General features: G+C 39.9%; 1 protein-coding gene across 1 annotated transcript in view; it reads right to left on the reverse strand.

Annotated features, from left to right (window-relative positions):
- Positions 1-2810: 2810 nt before the first annotated feature.
- Positions 2811-20498, reverse strand: part of SHROOM2 (shroom family member 2) — a 122813-nt gene continuing 105125 nt past the window's right edge. Inside the window, 4 exon segments of the mRNA XM_032679295.1 lie at positions 2811-5650; positions 10726-10998; positions 15557-15737; positions 16643-17194. Of these exon segments, the coding sequence (XP_032535186.1) occupies positions 5384-5650; positions 10726-10998; positions 15557-15737; positions 16643-17194 (1273 nt within the window). The 3' untranslated portion in view covers positions 2811-5383.

A 20498-nucleotide genomic window follows, 5' to 3' on the forward strand; every position in this document is an offset into this window, starting at 1 on the left:
AACAGAGTTAAAACTAAAGGCTTGAAAACAATCTTCATTGGAAGATTTTGTTAATTCCCTCAGGCTTTTGGACTTTACAGCTCTGCCGAAATCCGCATTTCGGTAAAATTCTTGGTGACTGGACGCTCATTACCCAGTTTACAGAACATGCTCTCCATCAGGTGCCCAGCAAATGATGCTGTCACAAGGACATCAGCAAACTAACAACTCTTGTAATGTCTCAGACCACACCTTTCTCAGAGCCAATATTGGCTCCTCTCACAGAAGCTGCTTGGAATGAATAAAGTTTAGTTAACGCAGTTGCAACTTGGTATGTGCATAAGAAAAGTCTTCTTTCACTAATCCCATTAAAAATGTATGAATATAGATCTAAAATTCTTGACTGTTCTCATCTGGTGCATGTAGCATGCAAGCTGCATTGAGATGCCATTTTGCTGAGATTTATGTTACTGAAAGTAGGTACGACTATTCTTTCTATATCTTTCATCACCTTGTACATCTTCAGCTTCACGGTCACAAATCCATTTGCTTTAATTAAAATCTCTCCTGTGTTTAGACAGGCAACCACAAACAGCAAATTAAAGTGTTCCAATAAAAGAGGACATGCAGTGGGAATCTGGATGTTCTCCATTGGTACTATTGTATTTTAGGTTAAGAAATAACACCTAGTGAGCAGGAGGTACACATAATTCCTCATTCTGCTTCACCCCAGAAAAGGTGCCAGCAACCACTGCATTAGGAGTCCAGATATTCTTGGTATTCCATCCATGGCATTGGCCAGCACCACAAAAGGCAGTCAAAAGCAGCAGCAACAGGTACTGACAGTGTGTAACTCTCTTGTTAACTTCCCCAGTGAGCAGTTTGTTGAACCAAGGATAATTAAGAGGAAGGGAGAATTTGACTTATATCAACAGACTCAATTAAAATTGACATGGCTGGCAGTAGCAAAAGGCACAGCCTAGTCACAAGGCCATCTCCCTCTGGGCAAATTTAGTAGACTGCCTCCAAGATAGAGATATCAAAGCATCTAAAAATGAAGCCATTGCGAGGATTTTTAACATAGGAGAAAAAAAAAAAAAAGGCATTTCACTAGCCTTGTTCTCAGGAAAGGGTCAACTGCTGTGACTAAAATAAAACTCAGCCTAAGATACACAACTGCCCATTGGCCCACGTGGTTACAACCAAGAAAAAGGTCTTTAACGTAGCCCATCTTGAAAAGACACTTGTAGGTGTGGCTATTGTAGTCTGAGTGAGAATTACCTTCTGCTATTGAACTGCACTGAATTTATTTAAATGCATTTTTCCTCTGAAATGTGTTAAATTAGCCTATTTCAAATTGAACACTTTATTCATAGAAATATTATCAAAAGAGCAGGTAGGAAAATGAATCCAAAGATTTCAGGGGTGAATTGTTAATCCACATGGGTGACCCATCTTACAGTTGTGGATCATTGTAATTAGTTAAGATGCAGACTGGGAACTGGGGTAAGTAAATGTGATGGCCAATTTACCACTGCTGACAACTAACAATATATAATGCAGTACGTCAAAGACGTAATTATTAATTTTTATAACATTTACTCTGTGAGCATGTTCCACCCCAGTATGTAGAAAAAAACAATTTATAGTCCAAAAATTTATCGAAAACTGAGAAGCCCTTAATTAGAATAAACCCTCTGAACTTCTGCAATTAATGACTGGACACTAAAATAGGAGTTGGTATTCTACTGTGTATCATAAGGCCTTGATAGAGCTACTGAATTGTCAATAGGTTACTTCAGCTGTAAAAACTGAGACAATTAAGTACACCAAAATTAATCATTAGAGCTTGATTAGGAAAGAACACCATTAAATGGTGACTCTTGAAATCTGAGGGTCTCAAACACCCCACAACAGAAAATAAAGAGCCTAATTTCAGTTAAAAGACAAACAATTTTTTTTAAATTGAAATAGTACACAAAAACTAGACTGTTATTCCCCTAGAGCTGCTATCCTGGATTATACCTATTGCTCATGACAACAGGCACTAACAGGTGGGTCTGTGTACAAAGAGAGAGGGAAAAGAAAGGGGTGAAAAGGAAGTTTAGAAAAATCCTACAGATACAAAGAATTTTTCCTTCCCTAAGTTCCTTTTCTCAGATAGTTTCTTTGATAAACACCTTCATAGAAAATTACAATTACAAAAAAAAAAAAAAAGACAATTTCCAGGATGATTTATCAAGCTATGATCCTGTGACCTATGGTCACCTCCACTAAGAATTTGGGCACACTTGGCAGTGTTTCCCAATAAAGCAGAAGATTATGCAGTTAATCTGAGAATCCCCATTAAATTGAAATTAAACAGTTTCTGTGGAAGTCTGTTAAGAGTTGGAGACTTCACAGTGATCTGTTCTTGTAAAAAATCTTGAGCACCACTGAGATAATTCTAAATACGGGATAAAGCTGAAACAGTGTAACTGCCCAAGTGGAAAAGTCTAAGCTGCTTCCCTGGTATATACTCTATAAGTAGTGAAAGATTGATTTATTTTATCTACTTCATAACACATTTTCCTTTCTGCCATCCCCTATTCACACACTTAAAATACTAAATAGACATGAACACATTTCTGGTACTTACACAGAGACCTTGAGAATGATCGATTACTCAGCATGTGAAAAAAGCTGCGAAAAGACAGCAAGCTGCTTCAGACCGTGAGATAACTGGCCTGGCATTTAAAAGCTCAAAGCACTGTTGACAGGCACTATGAGATGGCCAACACTGCCAAGCAAAGCAGTAGCTTTTGACATTAAAACTGTACACAAAGACTAACTCTACATTGAAATATACAGTTTATTTTCTCAAAGTCAAGCAATACCATTTGTCAGTAGGTACGTGTTAAGTGTCAGGCAGGAAAACTGTACATTTTCACTCTGGGCTGCAGGATCCAAACAGTTGAAGAAGCATTGTGGAAATTTTTCACTATACAAAGAGATCTAGAATTGAGAAGAACAAAGGATGAAGAAACGGCCATCTCCAGGATGCCAAAGGCAAAACATTAGCACCAGATTTTTCCAAAAAGCAACAGTATAGCTATTTACAGATTTACATATAACATTGGGAGGCAACCACCTTCAGGTTTCCCAGGGTGAGATTTTCAAGAGTTTTAAAAAAGGAAAGGAAATGGTGTCTACGCAACTGTTCTGTGAAAAGGATAATAGATAGAGCTTTCACAATATTGCTACCTTTTATCAGAGATCTAACTCGAAGTACTGTATACAAACACATTGCAATTATATTATTATTCACATTTCACATACACATTTCAGAGTAACCACAATATGTAAAATTTTTAAAATGCCACAGATAAAACAATGCACACTTTTCTCCAAGCTAAAAGACAAGCATAATTTATGTTTAGTTTTGGGTCTGTTATGGTTAAGGGATAAGTTTAAGGACAAAGGGATCACTTGTCCTAGGAACATAGCAGCATATAACCGTGAGATGTCAGAAGACTACATTTCTGAACAAGAGGGAGAAACTAAGGTCAGCTGTAGGTCCTGTAAAATGGCAGCTCCATTTGACCTCAACTGATACACATCAACATCATTTAATTAAAGATTTGGTCCAGGTTATACAAAGTAGTGCACTATAAGGTGGGGGCAGGGGGCAACAGTCCTTTTAATGTTTGCACCTCTCTGTAAAGGAACTGGTTCCAGGGGATTTTTTGCTCTCCGGTTCCCCAGCTCGCAAGGAATTCATTGATCAGCACCTCTCCAGTTCTCTCCCCACAGAAGAGAGAATTTAGGTAAGAAGGACAGAAAAACTCTTGTGAATGCTGCCATACTGCAGGAGTAGTGGGAAGAAGTCTCTTCTCTCTTTTCAACAGCTGACTACTTGTATTTTCAACCAGCTTAGCTACAGACTGGCATTCACATCAGCCTTGAAAATGGCTTGTTGGGGAACCTATTTGTCTGAGGAGAGATAAATGTTTTCCTTACTACAAAGTAAATGGCATATACACAAAGTCACCCAAGACTTTGTCTGCAAAACTTTATCTTAACACAGAATGTGACATTGAGACACTACAGAATTTCTCTGTAGGCATCTAAGCAAGTCAGCATAACCTATTACCGCACTAAAACATGAGTTAGCACCTCTTTTTGGAGCTACTGGAAATCATCTGTTATAAGTCAACGGCAGTATTATGAGAACACAAGCAGTAATCTGATACTGTGAACTAGCATCCTCTCTTTTATCGCTGTGCAATGGAAAAAGCAAACAAACAGTCCCACTTCTGTTCACAGTTACAAAGCAGAGTTGCTCCAAGTAATGCACAGTATTTACAAGGCAGAAGTGTTTATATTGCGTTCGGTAGTCTGAGAAAGAGGAATGATCAGCATTATGTAGGTCAACTTCAATATAACTTAACTGTCTGTATAAAACCATCACAATGTTGAGCAATCAGAAGAAAAATAGAAGCAGTGTCCTTAACCCACATTTATTTTCATGAAGGGTTGTGGGTTTGGGGGAAGAATAATAAAAACATGCATAAAAAGCACAAAAAAGAACAAACAAGCCTTCTAAATAATTTAGATGAAAAATGTTTTGAACAAAATCAGCACAGTACTTCCAGCCTGTTTCTTAAATCAAGTACACCTTGGTAAAGAAAATCACTTGCACTGCATTAAAAGGGTGTACAAATAGGTCTTGCAAAATAATAATAAAAAAAAATCTTCAGCAAGGTAGTATTTAGGTGATTTGCAAGCTGGTTTAAAAAGCATTTGAACTGAAACTGATCTTAAAGTTATTTTCGGCAAGGGGAAAGTGCCATCCTATATACAATATTACAAAAAAAAGTGTCTGATGCCACAGGATCAGAGTGACACTAGATTTCAGCAATCTGAATATATTAGCTATAAGATACACGCTTCCCCTATTTAATGTGTCTTAAAAAAAAATAAAAACCCACTAAATGTAGAGCTTCTAAATTTGTGTGCATTCATGAATTGTTGTTGGGTTTCCCAGCAGTCTGTGCAGCATCTGAACATAAAGAAAGTATACAGCCTATTCTAAAAATCACTGTTTGCATGCACAACTGCCACAGACTTCAAATGTACTGAGCAGAAAGGTTAAGAGTCTGTCCTTTTCGGTGGAGCTTTCTGCAAGTTAAGCAATGAGAAACAGCTGTAGAGTCCAGCAATAAAAATGTGTCTTAAAAAATTAAATATATCATTCAAAAAAAAATGAAAGAGCATTATTGCTGTTGTGAGAGCTATTTTTCTCTTGTGCACTTGTTTCTCTACCAGACACTCAGGCAAGCCAAGATACTCATTTGTATACTTGGAACCCATCCCCTTCCTTCCTTCTTTCCCATTTTTCACATGGTTGGTCAAACCAGTCCCCTTATTTGAGCCGCTCGGGTTGGAGGCTATCGGTCAGACACTTCAGCTGTTCTTCCCCCAGCTTGATCTTGTCCTCAAGCTCCCGCTGCTCAATGATCAGGGCCGACTTCATTTTCACAAAGTGCTCATAGTCTGCTAAGTTCTCCTCACTCAAGTAGTTTGCCAAAATGTCAAAGACAATGCGCTCTCGACGATCCAGGTTCTCCTTCAGCTCCTTTGCATCTTCATGTTGCTGGGTCAGCAGCTTTTGCTTATCTACCAGTGTCCGCTTAGGAGAAAAAAAAAACAGTTAGAAATTCACTGGGTTCACTAGGCTGGGACAACAGCTTCAGTGTTTAAGTCTCAAGTCTGTTTTATCTGCAAAGACAAAGACTTTCCTGAATATTTAGAAAGGTAGAAAAGGAGTGATCCTTAAAGTTTATTCTAATAAAATGCATTAACAAACAGAAAAAAATGTAGTAAATCAATGAAAGATGCACCATTAATTTCTATTGGCCTCAACAGCAATTACTTTAAAGACTGTTTTACTATTTAATAGTTCAAAATAGCTGTATAAAATACAGTTGCCTTTGAAAAACAGTTCAAAACAGTTCTTCAAATTAAGACTTCACTCAGCAACATCTTACATCTTCAATACACAGCACTGACAACTGCAGTTACAGAACCCAGAAACAGACCAATTAATGGAGCAATTTGTTCTTTCACAGCTTCTGACACTGTATTTAGCAATTCTGCTGCATCCACATGCCGTCCCTATGAGACATGAAGTCGTGTGGTCTTCAGACATGAGCAAGAAAGAAAGCTGAGGCAAGAGAACAGAAAGGAAGCAAAAAAGAAAAAAAAAAAAAGGCATTCTCTGAAAAGGGCTGCAAACTTTCTGCTTTGTGGCTTCACAAGAGACAAAATAGGAAAAAGGGAGATTGAATGGAGAAACACACAAGGAAAGAGGACGGCAGAGGACAGCAGCTGTGCTGTGCATTCCATTCACAAACATGAGCAAGGAGGCTGAGGTTCCTCTCGCCCTGTTTACACCGTCAACCTGTCTGAGTCCCATTTGAATCACTCGGCTACACTCCTTTAGCAGTGTATGGAAAGAAACAGGAGTATCATTAATCCGACCTATTTCAGATGTCTGCCTAGAAGTGATTGCCTTTTTCCAATGACAGAGCATGGCTGGGCTACAAGAATTCCTGTGCAGACTTGTGAACTTAATTAAAAAGTGCCCCTAAGAGGCACCAATCCATAACTGTTAGCTTTGCTCCAGAGATGAATTTTCTTTGAGAAGCTGTCTTCAAATAAACCTCAGTCTGTTCAAACAAACGCGTCCATTTTATTCATTTGCACTTTCTGTTAAATCACATATGCAGCTTAATAAGCCTGAAGGATTTACTGAGAAGTGGTTTTGCAGACTATACAGAGTCTTTTAAGATGGAAGTACAAGACAAAGGGGGATACAGACCACTGAGCTCTAATAAACCCACCTGCCAGAGCTGCACACATATCCTGTGCTGTCTCTTTTTCTATAGACAGTCCAAAGCTCAAGAGCGAAATGTTTTCAGATTTGTGCTCTCAATATATGTAAAATACATGACTTAGATTAACTCAGGATTCAAGACAGCTAAGGAAGACAAGTCACAGAAATCACACACTATTAGAAAAAACAAAGTTTAATCTCCCTTTGAGCTTATGCCAGGGGAAAAAAATCCCACTGCAAGTTGCAATCAGAACTATCTGCTGGAAAGACATGGAACTACAGTTCTCCTAAATTCACCAGTGCAACTAGCAGACAGGCCCAGGGAGTGTGGCTACACTGCTCTCCAAGGCAGCCTTGCCTGTGTGTACACTGAGCAGCAGCGACAGAACTAGACAGAGTTTGATGAACACAAGAGGGCATATATTAACCAGCTGGTACCTCAGCTGTAGAGTTACCTACATAACCCTGTGATGAAACAGTTCTGTTTTTCAAGTCACTTGTTATCATTGTTAACGTACACAAGAACAGTCAGATGTTTAGTCCTTCATAACAGTTCCTGAGATTTAAGTTGCATGATTTCTTCTACCAAGCCTATGATATGACTTTCAGATGAACACGAATAACCTGATAAGTTTAAGAAAAGCAAACACTACTTATGTTATGAACTTTTCATAACATCTTCATAACTCTGCCCTTGTGGAGGTTTAGGAAAAACCTAAGGAAAAAGTGGGATGCAGAAAGGAAGAAAGCAGATGAGATACCTCTCGAATTTGTTTTTACCTCTGTCAAAGACGACTGACACCAGAAAACCTGCTTTGAAGGGTAAAGTGAAACACACTGTAACAGGCTCAAGTCACCATTCTTGAGGAGGTTCTCTGAGCAATGGGTAAATGGCTCACCCAGGCTAACAGAGTAAATGATGTCAGATGGTTTTATCTGACCATCTTCAACCAACTAAAGCCAAGCAGAGTGTAGAAGAGTTTTTTTGCAGTTACCACTGCTTTGAAGCCCCAGCCAACACAGGCTATTTGAAGTTCCTCTGATAGAACAATCCTTCACTCTTTCTATTGAGAATCTTTTTCAAGAGCCGTTTGCTGTTTTGAACCACAGCCATACAAAGGTGAACTCCCTCCATGTATCTGACTTCCCAGCATCCAGTTCCTAAACTACTGTCCTTGGTACTTGTCCCTGGTCTTGCAAGTCTTGGGGATCTAGGCACCCGATCACCTCTGTGGATTCACTGCTGGTTCAGTGCTTCAGTGTTCTCAACACACAGGACAAGTAATGAGAGGACACTGGCCTCACTGTGTGGAAGGGAAGGGCTGGTAGCTCTTTCAGATTAAGTCCCTTCCAGAAGCTAAACTTGAAGTACGTGACACTGTTTCCTGTGGCAAAAAAAGACCTATGACAGAGCATCTAGTGGTCAAAAATTAATTCACCAGTGATTATTTGACTGGTTCTGTTCAGAAAATCTGCTAAGCTGCTGCTGATTTCTAGAAAGTGGAAAGCTATCAGAGCAATGTTTATTAGACAACATTAGCCTTAAAAAAAAAAAAAAAATCAGTGCTATGATCCCCAGGGATGGAAGTAAAATCCCCTGTTTTGTTTGTATGGTGGTTCATTCGTTCATTCTGAACATTAGTGGTTCACCAAATATTATCATTTGATCTACAAGATACTAAAGGACAACCAAAAAAGCCACAAGCACCAGTCTAAATTCAAAGAAATGCACATGTAACTCTACACGCAGTGGATTTATAGTCAAAATACCCCAGGACTTGATCCATCTGAGAAGCATCTCTGACCAACACTTCTAGATATATTTCATAGAACCATAGAATGGTATGGGTTGGAAGTGACCTTAAAGATCATCTAGTTCCAACCTCCCTGCCATAGGCAGGAATACCTTTCACTAAACCAGGTTGCTCAAAGTCTCATCCAACCTTGGTCTTGAACATTTCCAGGGATAGGGAGTCTACAACCTCTCTGGGCAACCTGTTCCAGTGCCTCACCACCCTCAGTAAAGAATTTCTTCCTAATATCTAATCTAAACCTGCCCTCCTTCAACTTAAGGCCATCCCCCCTTGTCCTATCACTACATGACCTTGTAAAAAGTCCCTCTCCAGCCCTCTTGTAAGCTTCCCTTAGGTACTGGAAGGCTGCTCCAGCCCTCTGATCAACTTAGTGGCCTCCTCTGGACATGTTCCACGGACATGGTCCATGTCTTTCTTGTGTTGTGGGCCCCAGAGCTGGAAGCAGCACTCCAGGTGGGGTCTCACAAGAGCAGAATCCCTTCCCTCACCCTGCTAGTGATGCAGCCCAGGGCATATTTGGCTCTCTGAGCTGCGAGTGCACATTGCTGAGTCATCCACAAACACCCCCAAGTCCTTCTTTCCAGGGCTAGTCTCCATCAATCTCTGGATGGACCTCTCCTGATGATTTCTGATGGGTTTCTGATGCTACTATGGCAAGCCTTTGCTGTCAGTGGATGAGAAGATGAATGGGGATTAAAATACGTTAGGGATTTGGACTTCTGCCAGCATAAATTTGACAGCAGAGCACGCAAATGATTTCTGACTGTCCTTACTACACCACCTCCTCACCATCTTCCTTTTCCAGACCTAGTCAGTAAGCTATTTTTATCACAGCTCTCAAAGTGTGTTTCCTATATGCACATATCATCTGGTAGCTCTTTCCCCATTAGGCAACTGCAACCACATTTAAAAAAAACATCTAATGAGGGATTAAATTTCTTTAAGTGCCAGAAACTTTGATCTGCCCTCTAATAAGCTGTCAAATACCTTCCCTTTGCCTCAGTCAGAGAGGGGGCTGAACCGTCACTAAACAAGTATGTTAGGGCCAAACAGCAAAAGCACAGCTTCAGATTAGTCCCAGCCCTTACTGGTTCTTATGGGTGAAACAGTGGAGCAGGCTCAACAAACACATTGTGAAGCCACAGCCCATGGAAAAAATTCTGTTACAACACTTAGATGGACTGTTGGCATTTCAGTCCACAGCTACAAGCCAAAAATCCTACTTCACATTCATTAAACCGTAGAAGTTAAAATCACTTGACACACAAACACCCTCCACCCTCTCTATTTATTTTAGCCTAAGTTTCACACATATCTACATCTCTCCTTTGGTGGGTATCTGCATTGCCAGCTATCTCCTTCTCAGCTAAGGCCTGATGGGATTTGAAGATAAATTGCTGCAAGCAGAGGTGAGATCCAGGAGGTAAGAGCACCTTGAATGTTCCTTCTCCTGAAATTTTTACATCTCTGGGATTCCTTCATATCACTACCAGGCCACTCTGCTTGTGTAAAACATGTTTTCTAGTAAAAAACTCTTTTTGCAATGCCTCCCCTCTGCAGCCACCCCCCCCCCTTTTTTTTAAAGACTTGTCCCTTGCTCTTGTTCCTTGCTAGGCAGCATCGTGGAGGAAGCTGTAGTAGCTGAAAAACATTTTCTTTGTAACTACTTTATAGATTTGTATCACGATCATTGAGTATAAAGAAGTCTGTAAGCTTTCTGCAACACTCCTTTTCCCATCTTGAATTGTTAGAATATTTTTGTTTGCCTCCTTTCTAAGCTCTTATCAGTAGGCCCCCTCTTTCTTTAAACTTCTGCCAAGAAGTCTGTTTTCCAGTATGGTGCACCCCTAACCCACTTTTTCTTAGCAAGCCGCTTGTAGTTTTAGTATTCCAAGAAAACCAAGGCAAAGAGAAAAGTTTTAAGAAATCTAAAACAAATGGCCTGATGAGATTTATCCCTCCTCTTGAGCTCTGCAGTGTAGATAAACAAAACCAAACAAAAGCCCCCACTCCAGCTTCAGTAAATGCAGTGATATTATTGTTGGCCTTTCTCACCCGTTCTTCCGGAGCAGTGTTGTCATCCAGGTTATTAAGGGCATTTTCCACCCGGGCCAGACGACCGGACAGGGACAGCAGGAGGTTGACCACTTTGTCAAGGTCGCCGATAAACATCTTGAATTTGTCAAACTCATTTGGTTTGCAAACCTCTTTCACAATGGCCTCTACCTCCTCCCCCAGTATATTATTTGCTTGGATGTCTTCCAGAAGCGTCTCCCGTGCTTCTCTCAGCACCTGCAGCTTCCTACTAATGCTGTCAATAAGTTCTTGCTGTGGAAAATAAAGCAGATAAGAACTTATTAGCACTACTGCATTTTTCCCTCCTTCTGAAAGTCATGTCAGCTAGCACTTCAATACATTTTAAATTCCCATGAGGCTTTGACAATGAGTGTGTTACAAATAAATACATATCTAAGGATATGTCTAAGGTCTATACATCTGGATTCAAAGGTTCAGGACATGGCTCTACAATGCTTAGCTTGAGACCTGTATTAAAGCAAATTACCTTGGTGGCAAAAGCTGAAGGAATTCCACCTCATCAACAAGCATTCCTGCTTCTTCTTTGAACAGCTTCAAAGCCTGCTATGGAACAGCATAAAGTACAGCACATCCTTTTCTCTCTAAATATCAGGTCCATAACACCTTGCTGAAGAACTGCACTTAGGAACATACACAGCACCAGAAAAACAATCCTGTATTTTCCACATGATACAGTTAAAACTAGGGCACTGTCTAGCTTTTTCTTCCTTTTTGCATAATATTAGTGTTCCTCCAATAGCAACCCTTCCTCTCTGAGAAAATCTTAGCGATAACAGTGCTGTACAACATTTCTGTGGGGAGATCATAATCCCTATGGCACAGAACAGGGAACAAAAGCCATTGTATCGTACAGAGCAGCCCTGTGCAAAGCTGCTCTTCCAAAGGACCAAACAAGAGTCTCTGGCTGCCACTGTCCCATGCCAAGTGGATATACCACCTCACTTGCAGTTTGGGGGGCTTCTGTACTATAATCCCCCACTGCCTGAGAAGCACATGCACTGCCTTAGAAAAAACATGTCAGGTGCATCACAGGCAGAATCAGACAAAGAATGCAAATCTTCTCCCTCAAGTGAACCTGTGGTCAGCCTGTGCTGCCCAGTTACTTCCCTGCATTTGGGCAAGAGGTCCTGTTCCTTAGTCACCCACTAGCTCTCACTTGTGCACAAGGGGTGGAAGTCAGTTCAGTTAGTTGTCTACCCTAACATGAGATGAATCATATCCTAAAAATGCCTCATTCATTTAAATGTAGATGCCTATTTGGTATTCAGCTAATTTCAGGTAAGAAAAATTCCCAAAGCATTCTCTAAAAATACACCTCAGTGCAATTTCTGAATGGAAATTACATCCTTTAAAATGGTCATTATTTCACAGTACCCATTGCCCTTTCTTTTTCTTTTTAAATTACTCATGGTATTCTTTAGGAACTCTGCTTTCTATATGCAAATCTGATTACAAGCCTTCGTGATTACTGAGAAACATACTGATAGCAGCTGCCACTGAACAGTCATTGCCAATTTATTTTGGGAACAAAAAAACCAAACCAAAACAGTCTGCCATCTTAACAGAAAGCAACTACACCCTGAAAATTCAGCATCCTTTTTGAAAGTAGAAATTCACCCATGGATTATCCACATTGGTTTTCTCCTTTTTGATTTAATGTACTCAGTCCAGGTCAATCGGGATTTGGGCTATCTGTTAGTCCGGGTGCCCAAAAGATTAAGGTAGTAAGCAGTTCTACAGATGCCTGCTTTACTGACTGATTAATCTGCAGGATTTGATTTTTTCTCCCCCTTCCCTCAATGCAAATGCAGTTTGATTTGGATTATGTAGGTCACAGTGCTATGCTCTCATTTCCCTCCGATGACATGCACTATGCTGCTGTTTCACCATTTGAAACACAACAGGATACCATTGTACCCTATGTTATTATCTCAAGTTTTTCACTTCTGCAGCTGTGCTGCAACTTTCTCTAATGAAAAAAGGTCGTATGTGTGCTCCATGTTTACTGATCTGGTTTGACAGTCCAGATCAGCTCTCTCAGCTTCTGTCTTTCAAAAAACAGAAAGAAGCCATTTTCCCAGTAACATCCTGTTTAGATGTCCCCAAGCAGCTGAAGCCAGCCTCTAAGGGACTGATTTTGCAGGTGAGAAGGCCATAAATACTAAGTGCCATATCTATTAAGAATTGGCTTATGATCACTGATTGCTTCCTACCCAGATGAAACAGTCCCTGCATGCAGCAACTGTGTGCTCATTCTGCTTTCGCTACCCAGCAGAAAACCTGTATTGTGTTTAACATCTATTGAGTCAGAAGAGCTGCAATCTGCATCTTGAAACTGGCAGATGAATAATTTATAGCTGTGACTTCTGTACCAGTACACGAGAAAATAACAAAACCTATTTTTTCCCCAGTAATTCTTGCTGATCTGACTAGCAACACAGAAAGTAGCTCAGTAGAGTGTTGCTCAGGTGGTTCACTGCTTGGCATGCTTTATGTAAATTATCCTCTGCTCTCAACTCACCACTTCATTCCTAAGGAATTCAGGCCTAAAACCAGGAAAAACTTGGTACTCTTCAATTATATTTATACTCTTCAGACTGTCAAAACTTTCCTAAAGACAAAGGGGAAACTTCCTACTCAGCCACACATGGATTTTCCTTGCTATAAAAACCACTCTTGCAGCATCTTCAACATCTGATCAGTATTTTATAATTGTGGTAAAACTATATTAAACTCAGTACATGAGACACATACATTCCATTCCTGCTAGCTAGGAATACAGGGATCGACCCAAAAATAAAACTAAAAGAATTAACAACTCTATATGAAATTCCTATACTTATTTCAAAAGTAAAAAAAGAAGTACCACACATTTCTGGTTTGCAAAGCAGAAAATGACAAATACTGCAATCATTCCACACTGGACTGCAATTAAGATATCTCATAACAGAACCGCCCAGTTTCTAGGAATCAAATAACAGGTTCTGGGTGTACGCCCCCTCTAAAATAACTAAAGTCATAAAAGTGTTCAAGTCCTTAACAATCCCTTGTTAAATTGTTGCCAAATACATGAAGCTGGGCCAAGCCATATATTCTGTTTTATAAAAATGCCTTGACCCACTTACTCTGAATTTTATATGTTTTCTGACAAGATCCATGATGAAAGCCCACTGAACTGAGTGCTCCATCCTACTGCATGTGGAGGAGCAGGGAGAGAAGTAAGCAGCAGTGTGTGTGGCTACAACAACATGTGTACTTAGAGAAGATGGGAGAGTTCTGCTAAAAGCTCTTAAAGAAAAATTTTCTCTCTTATGATTAGTGTTGTGTAACTGAAGCTGGGGGGATGGACGGAGGAGTATGAAAAGGGTGAACATGATTCTCCTGTTAAGAAACCAACACCAGTAAATCGTACTTTTGCTTATAAAAGTTTTAGTATTTAGTTTGTTGGGCAAACAAGAAAGGTTCAGTTTTCCCTCTCTCCTACAGTTAATGAGAATGAAACTAATTCTAGCAAAAATGATGAATGTGACCATCATGTGTGGCACCAGATAAAACCAAATTATACTTAAAATTAAGGGAAATCCTTAATTTGTCTAAACAGTACAGCTGTTGGATTCAGTGGCTGTGGGGCAGGAGGGTAAGGGAAGGTCTGCTGCTGCAGACATACCATGCCCCTGGCAGTACATGGTGTATTGAACTGTGCGATGCAGAGGCGGCAGAGGGAGGTTAAAATAAAACAGAGAGCTAACAGAAAACACAACAGCTCCCTTGAATATGGTGGTAGCCACTCCTGCACTGAAACAGAGATGTGAATCTTCTACAAAATCTCTCATTCTTAGCAACTAAGTATATTCGTAATAATTAAAAGATGTGTCTTTGGGACTGGATTATCAAGTACACCCTGGCAGCTGATTATTCAGCAGAGAGTTGACTTCAGCAGAAAAAGTCTGCACACCACTGCATTACCGGTTTAGGTAAACAGAGTTAAACTACACTACTTTACTTGATCAAACAGACCATTTCCTCCAGCTTATCCGTACTGGGATGTATGACTAAAATATTTTGTGCAAAATCGCTACTGAGATGAGTGCAATGATTTTAACATAGGACACCACTTCCTCAAACCACAGAAATGTCAGATCATCATTTTAATATCATGGGGATTATGATGACCTTTCAGAAATAAAACACCAAAGGATGGGGAAGAACAAGAGTGGAGAAGGCTGCCTCCTTTGTGACAAGTAAGTTCCACTGAATCCACCAAGCTGATTAGCTATCTCCCACAATGGTTATTAATTTGGGAAGTAGGAGAAATGGAGGGCCAAGTGGTTTGCTGCTTATGGAAATAAATGGGGGGGGGGGAGGAGAAAAAAGAAGGGGTGTGTGTGTATGTTCCTTCTCTCGAGACAAACCCAATCTTGACTTAAATTTCAAAAGTATAGAACAATTAAAACCACCATCAGCTACAGTGGGATACATACTGGTGTTTCTTTGTACCTAGTAAGTGTAAGAAATGCAGAACTACCTCAAACGGAAAACGATATTTGAAAATAACCTCCCCAAAACATCTCCCCTTGAGACTTTCCAAAACCTGCATGCAATTGCAAGAAGCACCTAATCTCCAGTTCCTGAATTCAAAGCTGGACATTTAATTCACCTCTGATTTTTCTAAGTCATCCTGTACATCTAAAAGGCCTTTTATTGAGGGGTGTTTAACCTAACAAATTCACAGCTAATGAAATGCACAAAACTCAGAGCCTCTCATTACACTTTTAGAAATGTTTTTTACCTTCTTCTCTGACAAGTCATGATCCAGCTCATCTTCAGAATCATCCTCACTCTGCTGCTGTTGCTGCTGCTCCTGCATGTCCTTCATTTTAATCAGTAGCTCTGCCTTTGGTGCAGATGTGCTGTAGTAAGTAGAATTGGTTGTCAGGGAGATGGCAGACGGTGCGCTCTGCTCCTCTTTCCTGGGAAAAAGTCAAAACTTTCATTAACTGCCTTGACACACTAATCAATGAAAAGAAAGGACAATCTTTTAGAGCAATCATTTCACCGAGGAAGCAGGGGGCTCAACAGAAAGCCATTACCTATGCAAACAGGATAAATAAATGCTGTCTGTAAAGAAAATTTGTATCAACTCAGTCTGTGACCAGTAAAAGCTAAAACTGAAGTTGTACAGAAGACCTTTCACCACTACAAGAGGTGAAATGGATCGAAGATATCTCATCTGGAAACAAAATGTAAAGTTATATTTCACAAAGTCCTGTGAAGACCTCCAGTGTCACAGAGAGTATCCTTTCAGACAGCCAAATGTGGGACACTACAATGTTAAGTATTTAACTTTTTGATTACGGAATCACACACTGACTTCTCTAGAAGGCTATAACTTATCAGAAAACTTGTATCAAGAAAATGAAAACCACAGAACATCAACATGAACAGAATTTAATTATTTTCTTACTTTGATCTCATTCAATTCCAGGAAATGCCTCATGCCCACTTCAACCTGTCTTTGTAAATTTCCATCACATAAAAAAGGCTTGAATATTCTCTATCTAGATACTAGACCGGATGACCTTGGCACAATATCTAATCACTATGAAACGGGAAAAGTTAATTATTCCTTAAGTTGTCAAAAAACGGTTTTCAACCAGGTCTTGGGAAATTTTTCATATTGTACAACACTGTTCTGTTTCTGTCATTAATGGTATTGTTAGTAGATAATGCTTAACTAATATTCTGACAAAAAAGTCTTATAAAAGACTCAAACCTCAACAGTAGGAAGACCCTCACCTCCAGCCCCACAAGAATACTGGTACACTTTGGATAGCAGCTTACAAGGACACACTGGCTTACATAAAGTAATACTCACTTCTCTTCTGAAATTTTTGGAGAAGGAACTTTTGGCAGGAGCTTCCTGCGTTGCTGAGCTTCTTCTAGGAGATGTTCATCTTTAGGGAATATACCAACCATCAGATCCATTGTTGTTTTGATTTTCACATTAGGATCTAATATGTCTGCTAGAGATTTATCTCTTCCCACAATCTCTCTGGCAAGTTCTTCTGACTTCCAGTCTTCAAAGCTCTTTTCTTTGGCCTTTACATAGCTGGTTGCTTGTGTGGCAGCATTGCTGTCCTTCAAGTTGCTCCCAGGTTCTTCAGCTGGTTGAGGGTCAGCTGGTTTGGTTCTGGCTTCCAGCTCTGGTTCTACACCTTGCCTGGTGTAAGCACAGAATCGTGAATAGGACTGCTCAGAAGTGCTGAGTGTTTTAATCTGATCCTTTTCCAAACCACTGGGTAAAGCAGGAGGCTCCATAGTACTGACAAGACTCTGCCGACTCTCCTTCTCTGCGCTGCTCTCAGAATGAACTATTTTGATGGGAACCATTTTCACCGTAGTATTGTTGTCTATAACCCTTTCAATTCTGGAATATAAACAAAATTCATCTTTAGAAATGGAAGAACCTTACATCTCAATTTGTATTTCCAAATCAGAGGGGAAATCCAAATACAAAAAAAAGATAGCTAAGAGACCAAGGTAATGGAATATGCCTTGCACTGCGTCTAACTCTAAATCTACATGTTTTCTGTCCACACATTTAAATAGTATTATTAGCTCATTTGTAAGCAGTCCTAAGACTTAAGTCCTGTATCACGAGTATTGTGCAAGACTGCTTGGGACTTATGTTAGTTTCCATGAACATGAGGGTCCAATCTCAGCATCCAGGCCCAGACTTCAGACTGTGCTGCTGCCTTTACCCCTTTGTTGCCACATGTATAGAGGAAAACACACCTTGAGCTCAACCTCACTGACTCAGAGCCTCAGCTTTGGCTGACAGGAAGCTTAGCTTCCTGGGAGTTTGTGCCCTCATATCAATTCTCGGTGCTTCCAAGGGAAGAGACAACAGACCAGATGGAAGGATCCCGCAGGCTAGGCCTTTGCTGAGCTACAAGATAACAAATAATCACACATGGAAAAACCTGGAAATCATTCAAAACTTAATTATGTGATTAAAAAAAAATCTGTATTTATAACATTATACATGATATAGAAGTTGAATAAATAGATCCCACCACAGTGTCCTGGTTTTCCACTTAAAGAAGAAAAACCAGCCACTGAAGAGGATAACACACAATTCTGGATAGTCCTTTAAGGGAAGCTTATAGCAAAAATTCTGTAGAGCATAGCACAAAGGGCCATCTTAGCCATTCACTAAGGAAAACTATTTAAAGAGGAGGATAACTCAAATTTTAAATTGGACAGTAACATGTTAAATAACATTACAGAAACATCTGTACTGTACGTAAACTATATACGAAACTGAAGTCTAGGTTGGTGGTGTCTGAGTTTGCAGAAAGTTTAAAATTATGTCATAATGTGGGTTTGGAAGCTTTACAGCAAGTAAAGGAACATTGCCTACTAGCTAAAATATCTGGTTTCATCTGGTTGAGTAGTTTGCTGCCTTTCAGATAAGTGACCAAGACATACTACAGCTCTTTTCCTCTAAGTGTGGGTGTGTCACTTTCCTTAAAAGTAAGTTTATATTTTTTGATTGTTGATAACAGCAGAATCTGTTAGACTTCATACTTTTCAGAGTTTATCTTGTATTTTAAAGGTATATTTGCCTCTGAATCAACATGCAGCCTCCCAGTAGGTATTTACTTTTCACAAGCGCTTTGGCAGACATGCTTGGGCATACTAATACAAATTGGGGCAGGTTTTTCAGCTCATGCTGAACCTCTTCATTTCCATTTCAGTTAGGGTTGTTTTCATTCAAGGTGACTGTCATTTTAAAAGAGCTCACCCCGTGACCACTGATCAGGTCCCAGCTCCCTGGCTGCAGACATGGGCTCTCCTGACTGCAGCAGAGTTGGGCAGTGGCCTGACACCACCCCAGCCCTTTCTTTTTCTTGTTTTTAAATGAAGCCCACACCTTTTCAACTCCACCAGACTGTGAAGAGGAACACACTTTGGAACTTGGGGGAAATACAAGATGAGTGCATAAATGTGTGTGGGGTAACTGGAAGAGAAGTGAGCTGACTGCAATTCTTCACCTAAAATGTCCGGCATCTGTTCTGAGACTCTGAGTGCATTCCTCTCAGCCTAGTCAAAGATTTTCCAGATACTTAAGTCATCATCAAATCAACTGATTTCAGTTTGCTCTTACTGATTTCAGTAAGAGCAAAGACAGTTCAACACCAGGTGCTTCAAAAAGTCTGTTTCTGCAACCACTATCCTCCTGATTTCTGAAGGTTTTCCATTTGTGAAAAGGCAGCACGAAATTCTGACTTGCAGCAACTCCACTTGTGGACATTCTAAAGCTTCAACCCAACCACAAACACAGTCACTCCTTGACCTGAGCATAGGTTTACTGGAAATCTATTGAAACACACATCCTGATGCACTCTTTTCATCTTTGTTATTGCTAAACAGTTGTCTTTGGCAATAGCTGGGTTCTGCACACTGCCACTATTTCCCTGCACCACACTGTTCTACCTAAAATGCTGCAGGAAACCCTGTACACTCACCCACTTAGGCCCACTGATAAACAAGACACCTTTCTTAAAGAAGAGTACTCAGCTCCATGCTGATGTCATCAAACATTAGCTGTCCACAGCATGCAAACTAGCATGTCCAAAAGCTCATATGCAAGGAGACAACAGAAATAATAAGCCCAATCAGATTAACTGCATATTAAGGTAAATCTACTTAACATATTTTAAACATATGAAATAAATACCTCATAGAAAGTTCACAGGTTTGGCTCCCATGCCTGCCCTTTTTGGCCAAACCTGTTTTAGTGAGTAATGTAATTATGAACTGAGGACAATACACTGTATGGAGACAAGAGCTGTCTGGGCTTAAGAATTTTAAATGTTATCAGAAGATTTGCAGGGTAAGTATATTATCATTCAGATATGGGCATACAATTAGGTTTACTTCGGTGCTCATTTCAACATTAAAGCTTAGCAAAAAGGAAGGATAAATACAATTAGCTTTCTGTGCATCCTTAGTAGCTATTCATAAAGCAATACATTAAGGAAGTCAAAGCAATACCTTAAGGAAGTTATTACTGTCAGCTACCTTAGCACATGGATGCTAGGGTTCACATGACATGTTGCACTTTTCATTATAAATTATATTATTACTTCATGTTAAAAATGCAACAGGATGAAACCTCATTTTTTCCTCCAATCATAAAAGGAAAAACATCAAGGCCTGCTTAGGAAAAAAAAAAGTGATTCATGTCTTCTATGTCATAAGGCACGTTGGAAAACAGTATGATTGAGTCTGTTCAACCATTTACAATAGATTAGAGAAAAGCTACACCAACTACTTTTTTTCAGAGAAGCAACCTCTGCATGAATTCAGCTCAGAGGCTTTGTTTTCATTCTTTAACCATGAATTATAGTGCTGAAAAATTTAAAACCAAGATTCCTTAGCTTCCTGGAAGAGTTTGTTATCTTGCGGGAGAATAACCTTTCATGATGTTAGGAGCATATGACAGACACAGCAACCAATTAATTTCAGTTGGTTTGTCTAATTCTGAGTTTATCTTGCGCTGAGTCTTCAGTCCATGTCAACACAAAATGCTGCGGACCCCTTCGCAGACTATCCAGAGCACCACATTTCATTGTAAAAGTAACATAAAAACAGTCATGATTTGGCAGTGTATGTTACTGTGTGTGTTTTCAAAACAGATGTTCACCCAAAGGATCCAGCTTCCC

Source organism: Chiroxiphia lanceolata, chromosome 2 (assembly GCF_009829145.1).
Source record: "Chiroxiphia lanceolata isolate bChiLan1 chromosome 2, bChiLan1.pri, whole genome shotgun sequence".
NCBI lineage: Eukaryota > Metazoa > Chordata > Aves > Passeriformes > Pipridae > Chiroxiphia > Chiroxiphia lanceolata.